Here is a 22843-nt window from a genome sequence, read left to right as displayed (position 1 = left end):
AACAAATGCTCTCTCTGTGTCTGACTGGAAAAGTTGAGTCAGAAGTAGGAGGTAGGGCTCATAATGGGATACAGATCCTTAAGCTCCTTAGTAATAAGGCTGATAATTTAACTCTCCACTTGTCTTACTGTCTTATTTCTCAGGTAGCTCTGAATTTAGGAAGTGAAACTGAGGGATTATTTATTGATCTTTAAAACTCTAGTGGCCTTAATTAGAACCAAAACTGTTACTGAAATTAAGTCAGAGCTAGAAATGTGTTATGACAACAACAATAAACCCTGAAAACAAATGAATTTTAAAAAGAGTAAAAGGATAATGCTCTGTAAAATACATTTAAGTTACCTGACTTAGTAGCTTTGTTGCTGGATTCCACTCTATCTCAGTTAATGTATCAAGAGTGTTACTGAAAATATCAGACTCTGAACAGAGAGCTATAATTAGAGGGAAAAGAAATTTATCCATAAACTTGTTATTAAGTTTCTTAAAATTCAAAGATAAAAAAAAATCTGATCAGAGGTAATAAACTCAAATTAGCTAAATTGTGCTCACAGTATGATCATAGCCAGAATACATTAACAACAGATGTGATCATTTATATTATTGTCAATTAAGATCACTGGTTAGAAAGAGTGATAACATATAGCGGTCCTTAATACAATATAGGTAAAAAGGACAAATTCTAAATTTGAGATTTGATTATATTAAGTAGATTTAAAAATGCCCCTACAAAATATTTATAACTATGTTGGAGACATAATTTTGAAACGGATTCCTGTGTAAATGCCATCCTTTCAAGGTTAGCAGAGTTGAAGGCTGATGTTTGTTATATGGATACTAATTTAACTGGATAATGATTAGAATAAAAACATGTGTTTCAACTATAATGCATTATTTTTAAGAAATCTAGAAATCGAGAACTTCATGAACATTCAGTTTCTTAAAATTACTTATTTTTATCATTATCTCCATTGTAATTACACCTAAAATATATACATTTTATTTAAATGTGTTTATCATATTAACTGAGTTATAAATAAAGTCTCTCTTCATAGGGATGTTTTTATATTTAAAAGTAATTGAAAAAGTACTCACATTCATCAATTTCTCCTAAAGTTACAGCAGCCTTATGTGTTTTTGTTGTTACATTCACTGGCATATTAAATTCATTTACATAGTTTGAGTCCTTCATTTTGTTAATTTTGCCAAGGCACCAAGTGACTCTTCGTTTTTTTTTAGCCTGAAGAGAAAGAAATAAAAATTACCTCACACAGATCTGGGCTCAAACATCATAAAACAAGGGAACTCGTTTCCATTTTAAAAAAACATTGGGACTTCCCTGGTGGTCCAGTGGTAAAGAATCCAGCTTCCAATGCAGGGGACGCAGGTTCGATCACTGGTCGGGAAACTAAGATCCCACATGCTGCAGGGCAACTAAGCCTGTGCCACAACTACTGAGCTCCTGCACCTCAACTAGAGAGCTTCCATGCTGCAAACTACAGATCCCATGTGCTCTGGAGCCCACATGCCACAATTAGAGAGAGAAAACCTGTGGCCACTAGACAGAAGACTGCACACCGCAACAAAGAGCCCAAGCGCAGCAACAAAAGATCCTGCATGCCTCCGTGAAGATCCTGTGTGCCGCAACTAAGACCCAATGCAGCCAAAATAAATAAATAAAAACACCCCCCCCAAAACAAACAAAAAAACCCCACTGACTTGGCAGAATTTTTACTAAGTCTACTTTAATATCTTACCAGTTTAAGGATAACCTGAGATAAGAAAACATATTCAAACTTTTCAAATCAGTATTTAACCCCATAATAAATTTGATGAAACTACTATTTAAATTACATATTTTATTAGAAGGTTTACTTATAAGCTTCTCTGGAATGTAACTGAAAGGAATCGGTTGACTCTCAACTCTTCAAGTAACCTGGTGGTATACGGAAGCCAGTTAATCCCATTATAGTTATTTAGCTTACAAGATACCTTACTTTATTCCTGTTTTTCTCTTCCTATCATTTTAGATTCCATAGATCATCACTTCAACCATGTTTCTGGGTCAACAGCCTCAAATTATTTGACCCAATCTCTGTTCCCCAAACCTATCCCAACACAGTGTACACTCCGATGAATTACAGTGTCTTTTAAGACTTAGCCTCCTGAACACTGCCAGGGCATACAGTCAGAAGACTGGCTGCCACCATCATCTGGGTCCTTAATGCTTCCTGGTAAGACTCCTTTCCTCCTTGTTGGCTTTCTTTTCTATTCCTTATAAAGGCTATACTATTTCAAACTTTTAGCACTGTCTATGAACTTGTGTCTCCACCATCTCCTGCTATCACAGCAGAAAAATTAAACTTCCTACTTCAGAAAGACAATATAAGCCTAAACTTACAAAAGCATTACTTGAACTGACGCCTATCCTTTCCTCTGTCCTTGTTATAATGAATAGATGTTTCTCTTTCTATCTAAGGCCAGACCCTTCTACTGTATTCAAGATCCCATCCCTTTGGGTCATCTCAACCCACTGCAAGGTGGCTTTCACTACCAACACATAACTCAAAATTGCTTTTGCAAATGAGCTTCTTATTTCTAAATCCAAAGCATTTTTGTCTATGTGTATCTTATTTAACTTCTCAGCAGAATGTGACACTGCTGACCACTACCTCTCTGAAATACTCTGTTCCCTTGGTTACCCCATTCAGCTGGTTTCCTTCTAAATTCTGAGCTAAACATGGGTTCCTTCAGGGATTCTTCTTTACTGCCTTTACCTAAAAAGTTGTTGTTTCTTGGAGTTTTGTGTTTGACCCTCTGTTTTTTTCCATTTTCAACATGCTTCCAGAGCAAGCTCATCCATTCCCAGGACTCTAAATTGGATCTGCAGTAGTTAATGCCAAATTGATACCTCCATCTCAGACCTTTCACATTTTAGACTGCCTGACATCTTAAAATGGAGATGTCCTGAATCAAACACTGAGCAGCTCCACTGCTCTTCATTCAGTGTTCCTCAACTCAGTGAATATGCTACCAGCTACCCAGAAAGCCTAGTAATGCCAGCAAGTCATTCTGGATACCTCCTTCTCCCTTTCCCTGCCTCTGTGTCTACATAATCACAAAATCCTGTTGAGTCTACCTCCCAAATAGCTCTCCAATTTATCCAATTTCTTCCATCTCCAGAGCCAAAATCTTTGCAGAGGCCCAATCTATCTGATGCACATAGCAGCCTCACCTTTCCAAAATGCAATTCCGATTATGTTCCATACAAGGCTTTTCCTTGTCCTTAGCATAATGCAACATTCAAATCCTTCACTGAGGTTTTAAAATGCCCCTGCCACCAGAAAGTCCAAGAAATATACTGTTTTTCCACAATTTTAAGCTTCTGTACATTTAAGTGTCTTCCTGAAACACTATTCCTTACACCTTCCACTGGGCTATTTCCTACTCATCACTCAGTCAACAAATTGATCTAGAGCATCTTCTAAATACTTAGAATGGTGACCTGAACATAATGTCTATTAATAATTATCTTAATAGTATATATTTATTGAGGACTTGCTGAGCAGAAAGTATAGTGTTAAGCATGTACTGTATGTTACTTCACTAAATTCTCACAACAATCCTGTGAGGTGGGGATCAAGCTATATATCACAGATAAGGAAACTGCAGCAAAGTCTATTTGAGAAATTGCCCAAGGTCAAGTGTCAGGAATTGATAGAACAGGGATTCAAACCCAGGTAGTTCAAATCCAGAGGCTGTCCTCTTAAGAAAATATCTGTTGGATAAATAAATCCCTACTCTACTAAAAACAAAAACCACAAAAACTGGAAGCCAGAATTTTGATCAGTATGTTGATCTATATTCTGGGTCAATTTCCTGATATTAATATTTCTGTTTCTTTAAACAGAAAATATTCCCACATACTCGAGACATCTGTGGTTTCCAATCCCTAATTAATTTTATTTGAATTTCTTAAGAAGCATATTGCAAATAGATTCCTTGAATATACTCTAGACTCTAAACCATGAAAGACTCCAAATAGCCAAAACAATCTTGAGAAAGAAGAGCAAAGCTGGAGGCGTTATGCTTCCTGATTTCAAACTGTATTACAAAGCTATAGCAATCAAAACAATATGTATGATAGTACCATAAAAACAGACACATAGACAAATGGAACAGAATAGAGAGCCCAGAAATAAACCCTACACATATATGATCAATTAATTTACAACAAAGGAACCAGGAAGATACAATAGGGAAAGGACAGTCTGTTCAGTAAATGATGTTGGAAAAACTGGACAGCCATATGCGAAAGAATGAAACTGGGCCTCTATCTTACACTATACACAAAAATCAACTCAAACTGATTAAAGACTTGAATGTTAACACCTGAAACCATAAAACTCCCAGAAGAAAACATAGGTGGTAAGCTTGAATCCTTGAATTAGGACCTCTACATTAGGGATCAATATTTTTTAATGAACCTCTTCTCTTAGGTGTTTTGTTGCTATATAGGTAAATAGCAACACAAAAGTTCTGGGTTTCTTGAATACACTGTATCAAAAGATAAGAAATGCATAACTATGTAATGAACACATAGGAATACCCGTTCTATTCTCTGTATACGAAGTTTAAGTTGTCATCTTTTAAATTTTACCTTTAATTCCTGTTGTAATGTGAGGGAAGAAGAGGTCACCAGCATCCGTGTTAAGTTTTGAATTTTCTCAATCTGCACTTTTTGAAGTAGATCTTTTTCTTCCAAAAGTTGTGCCATTTGGTCTTTTTCCATTGCCTGGGCCCGAGTCTCTAAAGAAACCTACAGAGTGTAATATTGGGTTATGTTAATAACAAATGTAGTTAGATTTTAAAACCTCGAAAGTAGCTTAAAAGAACAGAATAGAAATTTGTATGTGAACTAAGAGAATTTTAATTTTATTGAAATACAATATACCCTACCTGCAGAACACCAATACACAGTTACCATAATCAGTAATTTCTCAAACTAAAAATAAAGTCAAATATACGTTTCTTCTCATGTCACTATTCTATATGCCATTACAATGCTGTTAAAGCAATTCTATTAGTTGCCTAAAAATATATAAATAGTAGGCAGAGAAGTCACAAAAGCAGATATTTGAATACCTACAGCAAAGGAAGAGATGTTTTCATAGGACTACCATTGATATTTTAGCTTATTCCTAAAAAGATCACAAAAATGCAAGATTTATATAAAATAGAGGACCATAATAGTTAAAACAAACAATGACAAGTGATTATGCTATATTATTAGATTGCTATCTCAGGGTTGGAAGAAAAATTCAAGTTAACATGAAACTAGACAAAGTAGTTTTAGGTACCTATACATGGTCTCTCTTTTTTAACCTAATTCCCTATGTATAATTTGTGACAATTAAAAAAAAAATATCTCCACTTGGCCCATTTGAAAATATCAAATTTCCCCCTTTGAAAATGAAAAACAAAATCTAAAATAACTTCAAGAAACCAAATCTTTCAGTTTATAGTAAATTAAACTAAGATTTTTATGAGTTGATTTCTTCTTAGTTGAAAGCTGTTTTAAATTTAGGTTGAAAAACTCAGATATTGATGACTTAAGAATCTCTGGGCAATTAGGTAGATCTCAATTCTAAATCTGTCCCTACTCTTTACTGAAATACATGGTTCACACATACCTCCTCTAATTGCTTTTTGAGATCCATTATTTCTTTTCTGTATCTTTTCAGGAGAGCTTCATCACTTGATACCTCATTAACATAAGGAGTATTCTTCATATATTTAGCAGTGCTGGCAAACTGGGAAAAAATACAAGAGTGTTATGTGCTCTACACACAAAAATTAAGTAAATTAATAATATTTGGTCTTCTTGTAATTAAGCTTTGTAAAGAAAAATCAGTACTCTTCCAAGGTAGTTTAATACTTTTGAGTACAGAGTGCATTTTATGCCCCTGTAACAATGCCTGTAATGCTGCAGTCAAAAGCCTCTCTCCTTCCTTTGAACGCTATCCTACTTACTAGCTACTTAAGTATTAATCCAAGGCAATCATGTTGGAAGACAGGTCTTATCTTCCCTATGAGACTATACATTCTGTGAAGCCAGGGACTCTATTTTCTATCTTTTTTCTCTGACAGTACCTCCACCCAGTGCTCAGTAGCTATTTAAAGCAATGTTTCTTAGAGTATGAGTATCAGAAGTTACTTTAAGTGGGTACATGATGGTATCCATTATATCAAACATTGAATCTTTCATTGAAACAGCTATTCTACTGACAATTCAATTCCCCCCTACTCGCCCTTCTCCTTTTTTTAAACATAAAATGGAGGCCTTAGGCTCCGTGCAAAGGTAGGCAACAATTAGCTAGCAGGAATTTAGGAATTATTTTATTATAAGCACATACACATGTTTTTTGGGTCACCTTCTATTTGTTGCAAGTAATACAATTTTTTCATTTATGGAACTGATATAACGTTTCCTTTCATAATCAATTAAGTAAAAAAGTGAGTTTGTAAAAGAAAAATATCAAGTCAATTTCAGTAAAATAGTGTTGGATGTGGCAAAAATTGTGGAGATGGGATATGAATGACTGAATTTTGGGAAAATTAAGAAATGCTATTTAGTAGACAACACATAATTTTATTTTAACAGGTAGTTATGTGAATTAAAAAAACTCTGCCTATTTTTAGTAGGTAATTTTTCCTTCTTAAAGATGATATCCCCTCCTATTAAGTTGAGATAAAAATCACACTCACCTGGAGAGTAGTAAGAGTTTCATCAAAAGACACCGGAGTAATTGTGCAGATAATACGTGTTTTTGCATTTCCTCCCAAGGAATTCTGGAGAATTCGTGTTAATTTGCTATCTCGATAATTTATGAAACCACTTAGTGAGAAATGAGTTTGGGAAGAAAAAGAGTAAGAATTTTTATATAACAAAAGTGGTTGGTTCTTAATGTAGAACCTTAAAATAGCTACAGTTAAAAAAATTAATTATTTACAGGTTACATGAGGCAGATCAAAAATACTAACTAAAAAATATTTAAAATAGAGTAAATTTAGTAGGACCCAATCATATGTATAAGAAGCCACGCATGATCAGAGTCATGAAAACTTTTGAATATATGAAATAAGAACATTTATTTGAGTGTCACTAAAATATTACCATTTTTAACCTAATGAAAACATAAGCATTAACAGGTAGAGTACAGTAGGATAAACATACCCAACTTGTCCATCACTAAGTTTCTTGATCACTTGTCCCAAAATAAATAAGCTTCGATTTATATTACAGCCTTCTTTGAGTCGCAAACCTGCATTTATTAAACAAATATAAAAACTAAAATCGAGCCCTGTACTGGATGATGAACTTATCAGTAAACTATGAGAGAAAGTAGAAATTAAAGGGACAGATGTTGAAGTCTATGCTTTGGACTAGATCTGAGCCCACCTTTAATACCACTGGTGGAGGAGCTCTCTCCCTAACCCTCCCCTAATTAGGTGAATCGGAAAGGTTATCACCTGAGAGAATTGGCAAAATGAAAAAGATGACTAAGAAAAGAATAAGAGGGAGGGAAAGCCCATTGCCTAAAAGAGCTCCTCTAATTCCTCCATTCAAATCTATTTTTTCCAAACCTTCAAATATAGGCAACTATAGGCTCAAAACCAAAAAAAAAGTTCTCATTTTAATATTGTGAGTATGCTCACATGACTCTAACATTAAAAAAAAGTACCTGGAAAAAGCTCTACTCCAGTTTTATGCCCCAACCAGTTCCTGTTCCCTCTACCAGTAAACCATGTTTATTATTTATTCTTCTAGATTTTCAGAAATACAAGTTCATATATATTCATTTCTCCCCTTTCTTTTTCAGACATATAGTAGCATACTATACACACTATTTTGCACTTTGCTTTTTTCACTTGGCAGTATATTGTGCATCATATCAGTAAACACTGGCCTTTTTCATAGCATAGACTTCCATTGTATGGATGTATCAGAAATTATTTACCTAGAACCCTGTTGAGGGATATGTAGGTTTTCAATCTACCATGTATACAAAAAATACTGCAACAAATAACTCTGAATAGCTATTATTTCACAGGTGCATTATTCAGCTATTGCTGTAATATTGCTGCTTAACAAGCCACCTTAAAACAACAAGCATTTATTTCCTGTTTATGGGTCTGGTTTGGTGGATACAGGCCATGCTCAGCTGGGTGTCTTTATGTCAGGCTGCAGGAAATGAACACAGAAAGAGGCCTGACATCTTTATGATTTTGCACCTTCCCATCTAAGTATGCTTTTCCATTTGTTTAAGTATTTGGTTATGTCCTTCAGGTCTGTTTTGAAGTTTTCTTTATTTTGGCCCTGTGCAATTTTTGTTGAGTTTCTTCCTAGGTATTACACCTTTTAAGCCATCATTGTAAACTGAGTCTTTTTGTACACTAAATATTCTAACTGGTTATTTGTATTATAGAATTATTAATGTCTGTATATTAATTTTGTGCCCAACGTCCCTTCTGAATTTTCTTACTGATATGGAAATTTAGATGGTTTTCATGGTACTCTCATGAGCTTTTCAGCTATACAATCCTATCAACTGTACAGTTCTAGTTTTTTAATTGATGCTATAGTAGCCCAAATTAGATAATTAGGCAGATACATAAGCTGCTTTTTCCATGAAGGACTTTTATCACAAAATTATTATTGTCATTATTTCTAAAATGCATGGTAGCACTTTTATTCTGTGAAAGAACAGGAAGACACTCAGACCAACATATTTCATAAGTTTTCATTACCTTCAGCACCTGTTTGAGCAGCTCTTTCACTGCCAGCAAGATCAACCAAATTCTGTAAGATAGATGATAATAAACCTTTAGGAAGCATAATGAGATAAAACCCAAACTACTGAAAGAATATTTAAAACACATAGTTTACTTGAATACCCCATCTGTACCCTCATCTTTCACCCCACTGTTCAGGCCTTCCCTTGTCAAACCAATCTGTAACCCTTGTTCCTTCTTTGTAATACATCCTCCATAATGCCGCCAGAATAGGTTTTCTATTTCCTACACAAAGTTCAAAACCTTATCATATGAATCTGATTCTTTGCAATCTGGCACTTGTGTGGCCCCAGCGTTATATCTATTCATTACTTACTCCTAACTCTAGCTGAACTACTCACAACACCCTAAACGCCTCATGTACTTCTACACACCCAAGTGCTACCTTTTGCCATTCTCTTTGTTAATTCTAAAGTTCTAGACTGCCCCTAGTCTTTATTCAGGACCAAAGGCAAATGTTACCTGCTCAATGTAGCTTTGCTGATTTTATCCTTCCTCCTCCCATACCTTGAATGAATTGCTCTTTTAACTGTACCCAGAGGTCATTATAGATATGACTTATTCTTACAGCACTTATTGTGTGGAGCTAGTCATTTGTCTCTGACTCTACTGTAGCATTTTAAAAAGCACAGACCTCTTTCATTTCACAAATATTGTTGGAAAAAAGTGACTGTCATGCTTCAGGCAGTATGTTAGGTGCTAGGGATATGGCAATGAATTCAACAAGTAAGATCCCTGTCCTGATAAGAGCTTATATTCTATATGGAGTGGTAAGAGGAGAGGAGGAAGTTGGTAAGAAGACAGATAGGTAACATAACCTGGTAAATGTAATACAGATAATTTAAAGAGAGTCCTGGAAGAGGAAAGAAGGGACAGAGTAGGTTCTCTGGACTGAGTGGTAGGGGTAGGCTTCCCATTAAGCTAAGATCTGGAATGACAGAGGGAGGCAGCCATGTAAAACCAAGGGAAGCACAGTGCAGATTAAAAGAGCAGCCAGTACACTCAGTCACAAAACAGAAGTGAGCTTGGTATGCTCAAAAAATAAAAAGGGCAACATGGCAGAATTGGTGAAGTGGCGATGGGACAACATGGGATAAGAAGTAGGAAGTAGGAGTCAGATTATGCAGAGCTTTGTAAGTAGGGGTAAGAACGTTGGATTTTCCAAGTGCAATGGGAAGCCAAGAGAGGGCTTTAATCAAAAGAGGGACGTATCTTGATTTAACTTTCTGAAAGATCAACCGTGGCACCCTAGATGGAGAATGAACTGGAGAGGGGCAGAAGTGGCAGCAGTTAGCCCAGTTAGGAGGTTAGTGCGGGAATCTAAGTGAGAGATGATGGTGGCTTGGGCTAGGGACGTCGTAGTGGAGACAGTAAGTACTGGAGGGATGTCCTCTTTATTTTTTAATCTGAGAGCCCAGTAAATATTATTAATGCATTAAAAGAAAGTCAGAGATTTAAGTTACCTCGCTCTTTGAGGATTAGGCAGGTAATTATGTACTCCGGCTTTACAGTCCTGTCTCAGATACTGCTCTCTCTAAAATACTCAAAGAAGTCTAATCGTTGTTATATAGTATCTAGTACAAGTGACCTAGATACATAATAAAGGGGAAAAGTGGTGATAAAAGCATGAATTAAGGTAAAAAGATGAGAACAAGCATTAGTGTTCAAAGGCACTAAAAAGCTCAGTCTATCTATAAGAGAGGAGCTTATGTGGAACAGAAGGAAGCAAAGTAAGACTGGCTAAGCCAGATCTTGTCCAAGGAAATGCCACAAAAAAAGTAGTGCTTAGTAACATTAGAAATCTGCATAACAGACCAAAGAAAGTTAGACCAGAGTCCTAGAGGCCAGGTTCAGGAGAATGATAGAGTAATTCAAGACAGATGAGAACCTAAATGAGTATGACACCCAATGGAATGATGACAGGTAGAATCAGGAATAAATGGTGATGACTGGAGAAAAGGGAAAGCAGGAAAAAATGAGCCAAAATAGACTTGGGTTTCCAGCCTAGGTGACCAGGATAATGCTAGTATTACTGGAAAAAGGAATATTCATTATAATAGGAAGAAATTAATTTGGTTTTAGACCCACTGAAGTTTGAGATAATAGTGGGACAGTCTTTAGAAAGACATGAATTAGAACTCAGAGACTCAATGGTGAAAAACTGAAAGCATTTCCACTAAGATCAGGAACAAGACAAGGATGAACACTCTCACCACTATTATGCAACATAGTTTTGGAAGTCCTAGCCATGGCAATCAGAGAAGAAAAAGAAATAAAAGGAATACAAATTGGAAAAGAAGAAGTAAAACGGTCACTGTTTGCAGATGACATGATACTATACACAGAGAATGCTAAAGATGCCACCAGAAAAGTACTAGAGCTAATCAATGAATCTGGTAAAGTTGCAGGATACAAAATTAATGCACAGAAATCTCTTGCATTCCTATACACTAATGATGAAAAATCTGAAGGAGAAATTAAGGAAACACTCCCATTTACCACTGCAACAAAAAGAATAAAATATCTAGGAATAAACCTACCTAGGGAGACAAAAGACCTGTATGCAGAAAACTGTAAGACACTGATGAAAGAAATTAAAGATGGTACAAACAGATGGAGAGCTATACCGTGTTCTTGGATTGGAAGAATCAATATTGTGAAAATGACTACACTACCCAAAGCAATCTACAGATTCAATGCAATCCCTATGAAATTACCAATGGCATTTTTTTTTTTTACAGAACTAGAAAAAAAAATCTTAAAATTTGTATGGAGACACAAAAGACCCTGAATAGCCAAAGCAGTCTGGAGGGAAAGAAACAGAGCTAGAGGAATCAGACTCCCTGACTTCAGACTATACTACAAAGCTACAGTAATCAAGACAATATGGTACTGGCATAAAAAGAGAAATATAGATCAATGGAACAGGATAGAAAGCCCAGAGATAAACCCATGTACCTATGGTCAACTAATGTATGACAAAGGAGGCAAGGATATACAATGGAGAAAAGATAGCCTCATCAATAAGTGGTGCTGGGAGAACTGGAGAGCTACATGTAAAAAGGATGAAATTAGAACACTCCCTAACACCATACACAAAAATAAACTCAAAGTGGATTACAGACCTAAATATAAGACCGGACACTATAAAACTCTTAGAGGAAAACATAGGAAGAACTCTGACACAAATCACAGCAAGATCTTTTTTGATCCACCCCCTAGAGTAACGGAAATAAAAACAAAAATAAACAAATGGGACTTAATGAAACATAAAAGTTTTTGCACAGCAAAGGAAACTACAAACAAGATGAAAAGACAACCCTCAGAATGGGAGAAAATATTTGTAAACGAATCAACGAACAAAGGATTAATCTTCAAAATATGTAAACAGCTCATGCAGCTCAATATCAAAAAAACAAACAACCCAATCCAAAAATGGGCAGAAGACCTAAACAGACATTTCTCCGAAGAAGACATACAGTTGGCCAAGAAGCACATGAAAAGCTGCTCAACTTCACTTATTATTAGAGAAATCCAAATCAAAACTACAATGAGGTATCACCTCACACCAGTTAGAATGGGCATCATCAGAAAATCTACATACAACAAATGCTGGAGAGGGTGTGGAGAAAAGGGAACTCTCTTGCACTGTTGGTGGGAATGTAAATTGATACAGCCACTATGGAGAACAGGATGGAGGTTCCTTAAAAAACTAAAAATAGAATTAGCATATGATCCAGCAATCCCACTACCTGGCATATACACAGAGAAAACCATAATTAAAAAAGACACAATCACCCCAATGTTCATGCAGCACAGTTTACAATAGCCAGGTCATGGAAGCAACCTAAATGCCCATCAACAGATGAATGGATAAAGAAGATGTAGTACATATATACAATGGAATATTACTCAGCCATGGAAAGGAACGATATTGGGTCATTTGTTGAGATGTGGATGGATCTAGAGACTGGCATACAGAGTGAAGTTAAGTCAGAAAGAGAAAAACAAATATCGTATATTAACGCATATTTGTGGAACCTAGAAAAATGGTACCGATGAACCAGTTTGCAGGGCAGAAATTGAGACACAGATGTAGAGAATAAACGTATGGACACAAAGGGGGGAAAGTGGTGGTGGGGTGGTGGTGGTGGGATGAATTGAGAGATGGGGATTGACATGTATACACTAATATGTATAAAATGGATAACTAATAAGAACCTGCTGTATAAAAAAATAAATAAAATAGAACTCAGAGACTTTAGAAACAACAAACATTTGACCATCGTCAACACAGAAATGGTAACAAGGGCAAACAAGGGAAGAAAAGCTACAGAACACTCCTGTGCTTTGATTAGGAGCGTAGGAGGAAAGAAGCCACAAAAGGGAATAAAGGAGCAGAGCTAAGAGCACCTGGATGTTACTATTCCAGAAAGGCCCGGAGACACTCATAAAAAGACCACCTCCAAAGAGCCAGAAAAAGACTCTTTGGGGAAGACTTCTTCCAAGAAGATACTTAGAGTAAGTGGGAAGTCTGGAGTGTTGGACCAGATGGTATCTAAGGTCCCTAGATGATGGAGCATCAAATAATATAAGAAAAGACACCAAACAGATCACTGAATATGTCAAGCTAAATTATAATTAAATGTAATTATAATTAAACTTAATTTATAAGTAAAGCTAAACTATAAGAGAAAAGTTAAAATTGTAGTGATATATCACAGGCTAGGTTTGGAAAACAAAACAGAAGTTAGGTTTTGTTTTTTGTTGTTGTTAAAGACTAGTCTACTAAAATAAATGATATACTTGTATAGTAAAATAACTGAGGTGAACTAGAATTAGATACTTAATTAAGACTCTGATTTTTCAAAATCTGAAAAACAAACATATTATAGATTTATTACTTTTTCCCCTGAAGTTTTCAAATCAAATCGAGAAATCTTACATCATATCCCACATCAAACTAAAGAATTTAGGCCTCGAAGGCAGAGAATAAAGCAATAATGGTAAGGAATAGAAAGGAAGCACAGAAAAAGAGAAGTGATACAGTGCAGCAAGGAAGAATGTTTGCATAATGCTTATATTTACTTATCAACAAATAGGTATTGAATATAAACTATGTACGATGCGTTGGAGTTACAAAGATGAAGGAGATATCACTCTTCCCTTCAAGGGATTTATAGTCTAAAACACTGTTTATAATACAAAGCTTATTTTCTTATTGTACTTAGCTATGAACTTGAATAATCTGATTTATTTTTTAACTATCTCACCCAGGTTTTTGTTCATCTCATAAGTCTCAATACCATTGGCAGAGACCAAAAAAACCCTCAAAACCCCAAAACCACAAACACACACAAAAAAATCACCAAATTTCAAGATTACTTTAACTCTTAAATGTGCATGGAATCAACCCTTCCTCAATTACTAGTTAGGAAAAGCCTCAACTCCTACAGTTCTTACATCTAAAGTTCAGGAAATGGCAGCTATAAGATCACAGGAAGTAAGATTCTCTGAACTCTTCCTACATTTCCGCTAGTTATCTCATGTTAGTGATGAGACTAAACTACCAATTTATAGATGCTTTTGCCAATTAGTTAACAGTTCTCATGAAACCAAACATACAGCAGCTAAATTAAATTTTGGTTCGGCTCATTTAGTACATTATCACAGTTCATCAATACTCACCAAATGGGACACCTTGACAGATCCTTCAAAATTAGAAGGTTCACCTTTCTCTCTACTTTCCAAAATCTAGAAAGAAAAGGCAACTTGTAGAAAAAGTTGTGTATTTTTAATTGGAAAGACCAAATATAGAGAATTACCTACCATCCTAAAAATGGTATGAGAACGACTACTTCTTTGATTCATTTTTGTAATTCCATAATGCCTGTTCTCTGTAAAAGAATCATATTTCAGCTGTGTATATTAAAATCCAAAGAAAAACACTAACTTGTATTTAAGTTTAGAAGTGAAAAATGTGATTTAAAGCCTAAATATATTCAATTAAATAGTTTTTAGACGTGTTTTGAAGAAATACAGTATAAAGTCTTACTTTCTCCTTTTGTGATCCACTTCAAAGCCATTTCTGATGTATAAACAACTTCTTCTGTGAGATCAGCCACATACACATTCCTCTGAAACAAGTTTAATTATGGGAAAAGTAGAGAACTATAAGTCACTTAAAATTTTGCATTTCAAAAAGAAAGTGCAAACTATTATAGAATTCATTTGTGGAAGTTAAGAGTAGAAAATGGGCAATTTTATTCTGTACAAAAATAAGAACTAAATCTATGCTATTTACAATTTATTTCCTGTACCAAAATACACCGAATTCTAAACTGATACTTTCAGCTTGCTCTTTTTAGGTACTTATGCCACAATATTATAGCTGTCAATATTTAAAAACTATACATGTTACTTGAGATAATCTCTATAAATGTTTAAGAAAGAAAATAAAAAACAAACCATAGTAACAGGAGACACTTTAAAATATATAGAAATTAAAGGCAAATGTTCAAGAAAAATAATCCCAATGAGTAACTCTATTTTTTGAGCCACTCTGTTAACTCTGTTACTTACATTGAAGTCTTCCCGAATTATTAAAGGCTTCATTTTTTCAGTGTGACAGAGTAAGTCTGTAATGGTTTCATTGTATATCTCCATGTAAGACACACGTAAAAGAAATTCCCTATCAGGAAACTAGAAGAAAAAGATATGTGAAAACGTTATCAGAAAACATCAGAGATCATCCAATTATGAAAACCTAATAATGAATGCTTATGTGCTAATATTAAATATTAAAATATTCTTTGAGAAACTATCTTTTAAATATTTTTATTGATTGATTGATTGATTGATTGATTGATTGCGGTATACGGGCCTCTCACTGTTGTGGCCTCTCCTGTTGCGGAGCACAGGCTCCTGACACGCAGCCTCAGTGGCCATGGCTCATGGGCCTAGCCGCTCCATGGCATGTGGGAATTTTCCCGGACCGGGGCACGAACCTGCGTCCCCTGCATCGGCAGGCGGACTCTCAACCACTGCGCCACCAGGGAAGCCCTAAAAATATTTATTTAGTTTTTAGTTGATGTATAGTTGACCTATTCCACTATGTTAGTTCCTGGTGCACAACATAGTGATTCAATATTTCCATACATGTCAAAATGATCACATGATAAGCCTAGTTACCATCTGTCACCATACAAAGATGTTACATTATTGACAATATTCCCCATGCTGCACATTTCATCCCTGTGACACATTTATTTTCTAACTGGACATTTGTACCCTTTAATCTCCCTCACCTATTTCTCTCATTCCTCCAATTTCCCTCCCCTCTGACAACCACCTGTTTGTTCTCTGTATCTATGAGTTTGTTTCTGTTTTGTTTGTCCATTTGTTTTGTTTTTTAGATTCCACATATAAGTGAAGTCATGTGGTATTTGTCTTTCAGGAAATTATCTTTGTAAAACAAACAAAAAACAAAACTTCCCCTGTGCTTCTATATTGATAATAACAAGCAATAACAACAGCAAAGCATTGTTTCAGAAATAATGAAAAGTATAGTATCATAGAATTATAACAGGAAAATACCCAGTCCAATTCTCTAACCTCAAAATAAAACCTACATATATTCAAGACATTAAAAATAATTAAAATAATGATGAAAAAACTAATTTAAAACCAACTCAACTAATTAGCTTGCCTATTCTGACCTTCTGATTCCCTTGTCTTTTATCTAGTCTACTTTTTACTGCTCCTTAATAATCACTGGTAGCTAAACAAAGGCAATGGCGACCTAATCATTGTGATAAGATTTTCCTGTTCCTTAATGCCCACTTTTGGTGGGAGTACTGTTTCATGATTCAAAGGAAAGAATGAAAGAACTTTAAGCTTTGTAAGTTAGTAAGTTTGTGGGAAAAAAATGAATCTATGCTATGCCTTCCTTCTTTCCTCATGGATAATCAAGAGATAACTATAAATATACTTCATCATTACAAGAGAACACTAAGGTTGCTATCCTATTATCACCACTTTTACCTGCATGTACTAGAAATTTAGCTAAATTATTTACCTTCTTAATTTTTTGGAAAATGTCATGAATTGCCCTGGGTATTACTCCCAAATAATCTTGTGACCCCAACATAGTATACGTTTTTCCTGATGCAGTCTGCCCATAGGCAAATATAGTACCTGCAAAAACAAAACACACACATGCAAAGATTAAAAATGAATCTACAGTGTATAAAACTATCAGTACTTGCTAAACGGACACCCAAGACTGAAATGTTTTTGCAGTGAATACACACCATTGTAGCCTTGTATGGCAGAATCTATGATTGGTACTGCTATTTCTTCATACACATGTTTAGTAGTTTCATTACTATGAAAGACACGATCTAAAAAAACAAAACATAAAAGTTAAATCAAACAAATTAACTGTTTTCATTCTGAATTAGTAGTTGCCCACAGAAATAAAATTGTCAGGATATGGTATGATAAAAGATTTAAGACACAATATTTCCTTCAACTTATTGGTCCTCTGAAAATACTCTTCTCTTTAGGTAAAATGTGTTGGTGCTCACACAGAAAAAATACAAGTCTGTTACCCTATATGCTTTCAAGAGGCAGTAGGGCATGGTGGCTGAATATGGGCGTCCAGAATCAGACTGCCTGCAAATCTTGGTTCTGCCATTTACAGTGTGATTTTGGCCAAAGTGGTTGATGTTTCCGTGCCTCAGTTCCCAAATGTGTAAAATGGATATATATTATCTTGCTCATAGAATTATTGTGAACATATGTTAATACTTAGGAAATATAGACTATATTACTATTCTTTGAGAAATGTTCATGTTTTTAACATACCTAGCAAGAAGGTCTAGCTCAAACGAAACCAAAAAATGCAGATATTTGGAAGAAAAGTACTGACCAAAGCTGAAGTGCTGCTAAAGGCTGGGTTTAGAGTAGCATTTGCACTGATAAATTCACAAGTCCAGTATGTGGTTCTCTGCTTTTGTTAGCACATTAAAAATAGACCACTCTTTTAGCGGTGCCCTCACATTAAAAAGCTCACAAGAAATGGATTTGTAAATCAGGAGGGAAATTTACTGACTTACAATGAGAAATTCAGTGATCACACTGCTTGCACCATGACCACACATCTGCCCTATGGGCAGAACAATATGGAAAACCAAAGTGCCATCCGAGGGCTGCTTAAGGGTCATGATTTTAGAGCAAGGAGAAATGGCAGGATGATTCAAACTTTAATGTTATCTGTTTCAGACAGCTGGATGAGTCCAAAACCTTCATGGGCATATATGGCTACTGAGAATCTGTGGTACTTAGGTTTTATAATCTCTGGCACATATTACCTTTTAAAAATTATGTTAATACCACCAAACATTCCTTTACCAGGAATCATTTTCTCTTCTACGTATCTTTGTGGCTTTCTAGTTAACACTAATTTGACAACTTAATCACTTACTCCTGAGGTTGGTGACAGGCTGTCACTGTTGCTCTATGGTGCCTAAGTGGCAGCATGGTAGTGTGGCTGGAACACAGATCTTGAGCCTGACTCTTTCATTTGCTGGCTGTGTGACTCCAGGCCTCTCTGCTTCCTCATTAAAATGGGAAGGTAGCAAATATATAGGCTTGTTAGGAGGATTAAATGAGTTAATATATATGAAGTGCTTAGAAGAGTGCCTGGCACATTGTCAGCACTATATACATGCTAAATCAACACAAAAATCAACCTAGTTAACCGTTAGGTCCTCCAAGTCCCTTTGTCCTAGCTAGCTCTCACTCATCCTGCAGGTCCCAGTGTAAGTGGTACCATTTCAGACACCTAGATTAGTTAGATCCCTGCTATAAACTCCCACAAAGCTTATGTCATCATAAGTGTAAATACTTGTTTAAAGCCTTTCTTTCCACCAAATAAGATCCACAAAAGCAGAGGTAGGTCCCTGCTGTATTCTATCAAAGAAGGAATATCTTCACTATTTATTCTTTAAAAAGTTTTGAAAAACAACTGAAAAAAAAAAGAAAAGAAACAAACAACAACAAAAAAGGAAACAACAACAACAAAGAAACCAAACTGGAAGATCTTAAAGATGACTTGACATTAAATAACATATTTTGGGCTTACAGAGTTTTACGCCACAAGTACGTTGATGAATAAGAGGAAAAATGTTAATTTCAGTTAAAAGGCACTATGACTATAACTGTGTTTAATTTTTTATTTACTTATTTTTTTTTTATCATTGCTGTTTTAAGTGTCAGTTTATTATCTTACTTAGCACACATGAATGGATGAACAATTTTTCAAAGTTTCCACTGAAGCAGTTTACTGAAGGCTTAGTTTGATCTTTAGTGACAAATCCAGTGTTATTCATAAGGCTTTTGTACTCATAATAGAAAAATGATACCAGGTTAACTTTTGATGCTGTTATAAACTTACCAAAATTGAAGGATTTACTCCCATCGACTTGATAAACTGTATTATTGTCAGTTTTCCAGCAAACTTGAGTATCTTTTCCAAGCGCCTCTTCTCTAAAAGAATAAAAAAACTGCATTTTAGAATAACTGGTCACAGAAGTTGTGTTACATGAAAGATAACTGAAAAGACCTCATCTTCTGATGAATATTTTAAAAGATGGTAATGACGTATACCGTAAATAGGATAAATGTGGAAAATCCAGCTTTGAGGGGTCAAAGGTGGATTTTAAATGGGGCTTTGTGACCTCCTGCACTTTCATGGGAGTTTCTTTGCGAAGCTCTTCACTTCCACCTTCCAACCCAGTACTGGCTACTGAAAAGATACGTTGAAAATGCAACTCTGGTTATGTCCCTCTTGCTTAAAGCCTTTAAAAACCATCTGAAATCCTTAATTTGGCACATGACACCTGGATCATTGTAATTTCTCTCTTCGACCCATATCTTCCTCTAAATTCCTATATACACCGTAACTCCATACAAATCAACTGCCTGAAGGTCACTCCAAAATAAGATTTGACCCCTCTCTGCCTGGAATACCCTGACTTATGTTTCCATTAACTAACTTAACTTTTCTTTCATTCATGAAAAGTATCAGGAGTTTCCTACACAGCCCTGTCCCTCCCCTAAACTTTCACACTTAAGGACTAGACTCCTCTAGCAAACATTCTCCACCTGTCTATCATAACACCTGTCATGATGTATTATAATGCTTTCTTTATGTAGCTTTCTTCTAATGCATTAATGAGCTTCTTAAAAATAGGAAATTCCTCATTTTGATATTCTTATTTATTAAACACCCAGTAATGGTTAACAAATGTTTCTCAAACAAAATGTGTCAGCATTCTGGGGCAAGGACCCGAGACAGGCAAAGCAAACAGACTTCATTTTCATTTCTTCCCCTTCCTGTTTTTTCTCTATAGCATTTATTACTCCAGTATCATCACTTAATACTTCATATTTTTCACTTTATTTTCTGTCTACCCCTTCAGAACGTAAGATCCACTGGACAACGATGGTAGTGTGTGTTTAGTACAGTACACTGTACTAAAAAAAAATCAATTTTGATGAATATCGGTCATTCAACCTTCTGAACGTGGAGTTCAGTCACTGAAGTGCTGAGTGTCTACCGAATACAATGGAAGAAGACTGACTAGTTCTTGCGCTCAAGGAGTATACAGTAAAGGGGGAGAGAGAGTCAGTTAAATGTAAAATGACTAGCTGTGAAGAGTGCCAATAAGGATTTTTCCTATGCGACTTTCCTGGGGGAGGGATGGGGAGCGCAGATGGGGGGACGGCAGAGTAGCGCAGGGAGTAGGGTCTTTAATGTCGGCGAGCCTGAGTTATAGACTTAAGAGAATCCCACAGCTGGAAAGTATCCTCTAGATCCTCTAATCCTGGCCCGTCACTTTACACATAAGAAACTAAAGCACAAAGCGGGTCAATGGCCGAGTTTCTAGGCAGCGGAGCAGGAAGGAGCAACGAGGACTCACTCCTCCGGCTCAGGCCTGGGCCGGAGGCCCCAACGGGAACCTGGGCAAGGTCTGGCCCACCTACCTGCTGTTGAGCGGCCGAACCCGCACGCAGACGGCGACGGCTCCTTCATCGGCCATCCTGCCGGGCTGGATCCCAGGAAACGGTACAAAAACCTCCGCGGCCGGCGCTTCTGAGTGTAAGAGCCACCCCGCCTTTAAATTTAAAATTTCCCAAACGCCGCGTCTGATTGAGCCGCGGCCTCGTGACGTCATAGGCCGTTCCATTTGCGTCGCGGCGCGGGGGACGCCAGGCCGGCGGCGCGTCCACGGTTAAGGGTTGGGGGAGCAATTATAAGGGTCTGGAGGAAAAGGAAGCTTGGGGCTCGCAGACAGAGGGTCCGGGGAGCCCGCGGCCAAAGGCTCTCAAGGTAATAGCAGAGATAACTATTGTTTGCTAAACGCCGTTGAAGTGCTGACAGCCGTTTACAAACGCAGTCCTCCACCCCACCCTTAAAGAGTTTGCAATCCTCCACCCCACCCTTAAAGAGTTTGCAATCTGTGGAAAAACAAAGCCGAGAATTTTTTCTTCACTAACAAAAGAGAATTAGGACCTTTAAAGAATTACACTGTTATTTGGGTTTTTTTTAAAAATTTAAAACAAAACAAAACAAAAACACCTCAAATCCCAAGAGTTGAAAGTTACTGCCCAGCCCAGAAACAGAAGAATCTTGTGCTCCTTGGAAACTCTTGAGTCTAAGTTTTTCCTTTCCCTCTCTTTTTTTATTTTTATTTTTTTGCGGTACGCGGGCCTCTCACTGTTGCGGCCTCTCCCGTTGCGGAGCACAGGCTCCGGACGCGCAGGCTCAGCGGCCATGGCTCGCGGGCCCAGCCGCTCCGCGGCATGTGGGATCTTCCTGGACCGGGGCACGAACCCGTGTCCCCTGCATCGGCACGCGGACTCTCAACTACTGCGCCACCGGGGAAGCCCCCTCTTCTTTTCTTTAAACTCATTTTTTCCATTTTCTGTGAGTTCCTAAGAGGTTGACTTAGGAAAAGAATTATTGAAGACTGGAAAAACTCGTTTAGTAGTGAGGTGAAACTTTTTTTTTAGCAGAAATGGGAAAGTGATTCTAAATAATTATTTCCCAGAAATAGTGCTTGGTTTCCTTTGTTTTAAATATGTGTCATAGTAAAGTATTAACATTTTCTTTAGGAGTAGTTTCAGTTTTAGTTGATTTAAGAAGGATAAAGAATTATCCCCTTTCCCTCACCAAAAATATGACCTGCAGTTACTAATAATTGTTCATTATTTAGAGGATTAGAAAACTACTGATTTAGTAAAACTATTTTGGAAGGTAATCTGGCAATATCAATAAAAAACTGAATTGCTGTCCTTTATGCCAGCAATTCTGCTTTTAAGGATTTATTTATAGATATATGAAGACTCTTGCTATATAGCCATATAGCTATTACTGTAGTTGCAGCATCACATATAGTTAGCAAATGACAGGAAGCATATTAAGTGTCAATTAATAGGAAATGGATGACATTTTATCACTACAGTGAAACGTTATGTGGCGAGTAAAAAGAATGATACAGCTCTTTATGTGTACTTTAGAAAGTCAGCCAAGATGTTTCATTAGCTGGAAGAAACCCAAGATGCAGAATTGTGTGCACAGTATGGTGCTATTTGATATTTTCAAAGGATATTTATATATCTGCATATGCATACATAATTTCTGGAAAGATACACAGAATATACCTAGTTTCCTTAGAGAGGGAGGACTAAGTTAGATAAAATACCTATTTTTCATTGTATACTATTCTGTAATTATTAATATTTTAATCATGCAAATATTAAGTAGTTTCATTCAACTTAAAGAAACTAGCTAGTAGAAAAAAAGTAAATAAAAATGAGTTTGTTCATTCAAGATTTGTTTTGGTTAACCAAGAGTAGCCTAACCAAAATACTACCCTTTTTTTGCAGCTGAACTGTGAAAATACTTGGCTGTATCTAATAA

At 36.2% G+C, this 22843-nt stretch overlaps 1 protein-coding gene across 5 annotated transcripts in view; it reads right to left on the bottom strand.

Moving 5' to 3' along the window:
- CENPE (centromere protein E) overlaps positions 1-21025 on the bottom strand; it is a 72701-nt gene extending 51676 nt beyond the window's left edge. For all 5 annotated transcript variants that reach the window (XM_082603686.1, XM_082603687.1, XM_082603688.1 and 2 more), the window contains exons 1-15: positions 20905-21025; positions 19313-19404; positions 17166-17255; positions 16931-17049; positions 15436-15555; positions 14909-14990; positions 14683-14750; positions 14542-14607; positions 8809-8860; positions 7235-7322; positions 6766-6895; positions 5691-5810; positions 4658-4816; positions 1093-1237; positions 343-431 (exon numbers count right to left, since the gene is read on the bottom strand). In XM_082603686.1, coding sequence (XP_082459812.1) covers positions 343-431; positions 1093-1237; positions 4658-4816; positions 5691-5810; positions 6766-6895; positions 7235-7322; positions 8809-8860; positions 14542-14607; positions 14683-14750; positions 14909-14990; positions 15436-15555; positions 16931-17049; positions 17166-17255; positions 19313-19404; positions 20905-20960 — 1476 coding nt within the window. In that variant the 5' untranslated portion in view covers positions 20961-21025. The remainder of the gene's footprint in view (positions 1-342; positions 432-1092; positions 1238-4657; positions 4817-5690; positions 5811-6765; positions 6896-7234; positions 7323-8808; positions 8861-14541; positions 14608-14682; positions 14751-14908; positions 14991-15435; positions 15556-16930; positions 17050-17165; positions 17256-19312; positions 19405-20904) is intronic.
- Between the last annotated feature and the right edge of the window lie 1818 nt (positions 21026-22843).

Source organism: Mesoplodon mirus, assembly GCF_964341445.2.
Source record: "Mesoplodon mirus genome assembly, chromosome: 2".
Taxonomy (NCBI): Eukaryota; Metazoa; Chordata; class Mammalia; order Artiodactyla; family Ziphiidae; genus Mesoplodon; species Mesoplodon mirus.
This window is presented reverse-complemented; position numbering and strand designations above follow the sequence as displayed.